The sequence below is a fragment of the Apaloderma vittatum genome, unplaced genomic scaffold (genome assembly GCF_000703405.1).
Source record: "Apaloderma vittatum isolate BGI_N311 unplaced genomic scaffold, ASM70340v1 scaffold23711, whole genome shotgun sequence".
NCBI lineage: Eukaryota > Metazoa > Chordata > Aves > Trogoniformes > Trogonidae > Apaloderma > Apaloderma vittatum.
Window position 1 is genome coordinate 5263 of NW_009697700.1, and position 5045 is coordinate 10307.

Sequence of the window (5045 nt, forward strand, 5' to 3'; positions counted from 1 at the left end):
CCCCGCCTTGCCCGGCAGCACCGGCACCGATTTCCTGGGTGTTGGGGAACGTGGGGTCTCCAGCTGGTCGGAACAGCCAGGAGAAACGTTTTGTGTCACTGATCTGTGTCACAACGACTGAGATTTACAGGATGCCCATTTTTCAAAGCCCACGTTGGGGTCCCGGCCACCCCGCCCCTGCATCGCCGCCTGGCTCTGGCCACCGAGACGAATTTGCCGCAGGCTCCAAGTCACAAACATCTCAACATCCACATTTCTCAGCCTCCATAAACTTCAGTCAAAGGAAACTTTTGTCAAGGAAAGCTCAACCCAGACGGTTCCTGAAGAAAGCCCAACCATGTGATGGCTTCAAATGCAACTCCAAAGCCACAAACCCAACAACCGTCGGAACAAAGCGCCAGATGCTGCTGCTGGAAAAACTGTTCTGCAGCCACGGGGTTTGGGCTGCCCGGCCACTGAGGGGAAAGGAGGGGGGAGCAGGAGCTGTGGACTCTGCCACCGCTTGTGCAAAAAAGAAAAAAATAAAAAGGGACGGAAGGAAACCAATTTTATTTCAGTTCCTTAATAAAAGTTGCCAGAGGCTTTGCATGCAGCAGCACGATGCTCTCCACCAACAGGCATGCGGAGCAGAGAACTGCAGCCGACCAGAGCTAAAGGAGCCTGTCTCCAGGAGCAACAGACATCCCACCAGCAGCTTAACCTTCCATTCTTGACAGAGCCAAAGGCGTCCGCAAAGAGTCCAAAGCAAGGGCTGCTCACCCATGCCAGGGAGCCAGCTGCTGTGGATCAGCCCCAACGTCAGCTCAGGACTTGCCATCTCCTCCCAAACAGCTCCATCTCCCCAAAAGTCCCCAAAACACCCCCTGAGCATCACCACCTAACCAAAAGCCTGGACTTTCTGACTGATTCCCAGGGAGAGGAGGCTCATCGAGAGGGTTCTGTGAAAAGAAGGAGCTCCGACACTCCAGTCACTCAGGGAATGGCTCTATTGTGTGTTTCTGGGTAAAAAAGTCACATATGACTTGTGCTTAAATAACACCCCCAGGGAGGGGACAGCTCTGGCTTTGCTGGGGTGTGGGGCTGAGGCCTGGGTACGAGTCTTAGGCTTCAGAGGAGGGCAGGGACAGCGTCTGCAAGAACAAGCTCTGGTAAGCAGTACTGACCTGGGTAAAGATCTTTCTCAATAAGCTTCATCTGGAGGTGGAAGATCTGCTCCTGGAGTTTGCAAATGGTGTGTTTCATTTTCTCCCGTCTCGTCACCATGTAACAGAGATTTCTAACCTACAGAAACACAAGAAACGGTGTCCAGTTTAGGCAGGGGCTGTGTCGCTGCTTCTTCTGCCCAGGGAAACCCCTGCTCCTCTTCACCTCACCCACACCTGTGCTGCTCTTGGGATGCTCCAGCACTAGACGTGAGGGCTCTTGATCCAAACTGTGTAATATATGTGGGAAAAAACCATGCAGGGCATGATTCAAAGCCTAAATGTCTCTGTTCTGACTCTGCCAGTGGAGGGCACGGAGGGCTCAGCAGCTTCTCCAGCGCATGCACTGCACATACAAAATGTGTAAGGGCGCACGGTGTCTCCGGCGATATGGCTTTGCCAGCCTCAACAGCAGGTCCCTCTTGTAGCAACAAGTCTTCCTGCAAAGCCCTGCAGATACCTGCCTGGAGCACTCCCCCAAACCAGAGCAGCCGCCTTGGAAACCCCAACCCCGGCTCCGCCAGCCCCAACATGAGGACAAGCTCGGCCACCGCCGCTGCCAGTGAGCTGGGACCGTCCTGCCCAGGGGGCTGGGGCAGCCTCAGGTCCGAAACCCTCCCCACGCAGGGGGGATGGTGTACACAGGGGAGTCTCCCTCCCTCCTGTTTTCTTCTGAAGAAAAACAAGAAGCAAGTTAATCTTCAGCTCCTCCCACCAAAGCCCCAAAAGCGCAGGCAGGGTCTTCCCCTCGGTGGCAGCACTTTCGAGGGCAGAAATTCAGCCTGAAAAACACAGCACGTGGGGGAGTCAACCAGAGCCAAGCGCACTTGCTAATCTGCTCCGATTAGTCAGGATTAACTTTCAGCCCTTGTTGCAGCACATCCTTTAACTCTGCCGTTGACACACGTCAGCGTGCGAAGCGACCGAGACCCCCAAAATGGGAACGCAGCCTGGAGAAACAGGTAAATTATTCTGTGACCTTACCCAGGTGGGGCAATCGTGCAGACACACGGGTTGTTTTAAGCTCCTGTTAAATGTCCGCAGACCTAATGAAGGGGATTTGAGAAGTCTAGGAAGGGAAGATGCTGCAGAACGAGGTTACCGATCTGCTGCACGTCAGAACCTGGCAAAACTGCTGGTTGCCCTAAAAGAAATGCCAGGACAGAGCGCAGAAAACACTGCAGAATACGCAGATCAACAGGCTGGGCTGCTCCCCTGCTTTAAATCTGGCCCCTCACGCTTGCTCCATACCCACCTGCAAACCGCCAGTGCCTTCTGCCCCAGTGCAAAAATCTGCTTAACCAAGGAGGAAGCCCTAAGTGCAAACACAAACGCTCGTGTGAGCTTTGTTTAAACCCTGCTCATCACGGCGAGGGGCGGTTGCAGGTCCAGATGACAGAGCTGGCACTGCGGTGCCACGCTTGGCTTTCTGGCAGCCCCGCGTGAGGGCGGCTGGAGCGCCGGGCTCTGTCACCATGGCTGCGGCGGGCATCACGGCTTTCGGAGGAAACGGGAGGGTTTTGGCTGCGAAGCAGAAAATGCTAATGGCAGCTAACAGGATTTGAGAGCGTTTACTCAGCTTCCTGATGCTGTGGAAGAGCAAAAACGCCCGTAAAGAGGTGGCCTGAACGGAGGCGCGGGCAGTAACACTGCATGGGTGTGTGCACGCTCAAGTGTGACCCTGATCTCTCCAATTCTTCCCCCTTCTTGTTCTCAAACCCCTCTCTGCAGAGCAAGGCTGGGGTATTTCCAGGCTCGTTGCCTCTCGCAGTGACAGAGCAAGTCAGAACCCCGTCCCACGCTCACCTAACAGCTGTCACCAAAGGCTGTGAAGGCAGCAGGATGACCGCAGCCATCCCCAAAAGGCATCGGTCTCACCTGAGGACAATTTGGAGATACAGAAGAAAAAGCTGCTCTTTGGTTTTGTTGTTGTTGAATCCCCCAGCTGTAAATATAAAGCAGCAAGCTATGTTCTGTATATTTTACTACATTCTCTTTCTTTTTGTTGTTCTGGATTGGAGCAAACATCAACTAAAATTTCTTTATGAGGGAAACAACTGCCTCTGGCAACCTGCATCTTGAAGTGTTTGGTGGTATCTCTTCTCTATGATTTGATATTCCTGGAAGAAAACATTACTTGTGCTCTGCTTAGAGACTGCTGGTATTTACACACACTTACACAGCTAAACACCACCCAGTGCTGCTTCCCCAAGCCAAGCTCAGATGCTGGTATGAAAGCCTGGAAACTATAGGGTTTTTGTTAAAGCTAATTTAAACAACCAGTTCTTGGAAAAAGCCTACAATAAAATAAAAAGAAAAAAGGCAAAGAAGGTTAAAAAAGGCCCAAAAGAAAATGGAGGGGGACTACATTAGGATTCCCAGGCAATAGGTGTGATTTGCTGACGCTGTGAAGGGCAGAAATGACAGTGGAGATGGCAGAAGGTGACACTGTCACCCTGGGTGCCCTGGTGCTTCTGCCTCCCCAGCTCTTGGACCCAGACACCGTTATCAGCTTCCACTTCACAACCATTCCTGCCCAGTTAATTGCTGAGAACACTAAAACTGAAGAGTGGGCATCCTCCGCAAGCCACCCCTCCAGGCGGATCTTCTCTGACCCCTACTTGATGTGGTACCTCAGTGGTTGCAGGTGTCACGGGGCGGCTGAGAGCAGCACAGACAGACAGGACAGACACCTGGGGTGTGCCTGCAGCAATGGGATTTAAATCCCTATCACCCATCTGAGCACCGGACTTTGATCCGGCCGGTGTTTATTGTTCCCTTGCTTTGGAAGAAGAACAAACAAGCAGCTCTTCCAGGGCCAGGCAGTGAAACCTGGCAGGGAGTTGCTAAGCAGAGCCTGAACGCCGACAGGGAGCGACCCCACCGAGCCCGGAGGCAACTCTGGAAAATGAGAAATCTGGTAAAGCGCGTAGTTTTGACACAAAGGAATCAAAAGAGAAGCTGCTGGGCTGCCTCTCTGAATTAGGCAGCTCCTGGAGCAAAGCGCTGTACTCAGAGACGCACAGCGGGTCACTGCAGCCAGGGAAGTCAAGCTGGGAGCAAGTGGATTCAGAGGGAGGTGGAGCAGCCTGGTTTAGATTTACGATACAGAGAAGCAGATAATGGGGAAAAAAGTGAGTTGAGCTTGTTGCCCTCGGATCTGGCAGCTGCAGCCTGTTGCCTGCAGCTCAGAGCTGGAAACCCATCAGGCCAGCCCAGGGAGGGAACCGCGATGCAGCAAAGCAGAGACAAACTGGCAGAGTGATGGCAATGATGTACGCAGCGATGAAGGCCAGTAGAGCCACAGAAAAGAGACCAACAGCTTGTAATACAATTGCTTTGACACAGGTGAAGGCTCTCAGGCTCCCAGACCCACGTGGGGTAGTGCAGTGGGGGACAAGGATGGGCTGGTCTGGAGCTGAAACCCCACCTGGACATGAATACAGTGCTCATCCACACCGCCTTTCTTCTCCCCAGGGGTTAAATTACGCCACATACCCGCAGCAGCTTAAAGAGAGGGTTCAGGGATAAGCAGGGGCAGCATCGCCTCAGGGGCCACCTCTGCCTCCAGGGGAGCAGCACGTCCCCTGCAGCTCTCCCCCAGCTCAGTGCACCACCTCCACTGGGTCACAGCAAGGGGATTTTCCTGCTTTCCTCCTTCCTCATCTGTTCCCAGAGACCCCCTGAGTCCTTCCATGGCTTTTGCACCCTGGGTGGGTGGTCAGGAGGGGACCCAAGCAGGGGCCATGGACTCACCCCTCTGACAGAAGCAGGAGAGAGGGGACCAGGCAGGATTTGGGTTTTAAGCACAGGAGGAACAGGAGGTTGGTCCTGCGTGCCAGG

At 53.7% G+C, this 5045-nt stretch overlaps 1 protein-coding gene across 1 annotated transcript in view; it reads right to left on the reverse strand.

Annotated features, from left to right (window-relative positions):
- Positions 1–5045, reverse strand: part of JADE2 (jade family PHD finger 2) — a gene marked incomplete at both ends in the record, with an annotated part of 31758 nt that overhangs the window by 5255 nt on the left and 21458 nt on the right. Inside the window, 1 exon segment of the mRNA XM_009877743.1 lies at positions 1164–1281. Within this exon segment, the coding sequence (XP_009876045.1) occupies positions 1164–1281 (118 nt within the window).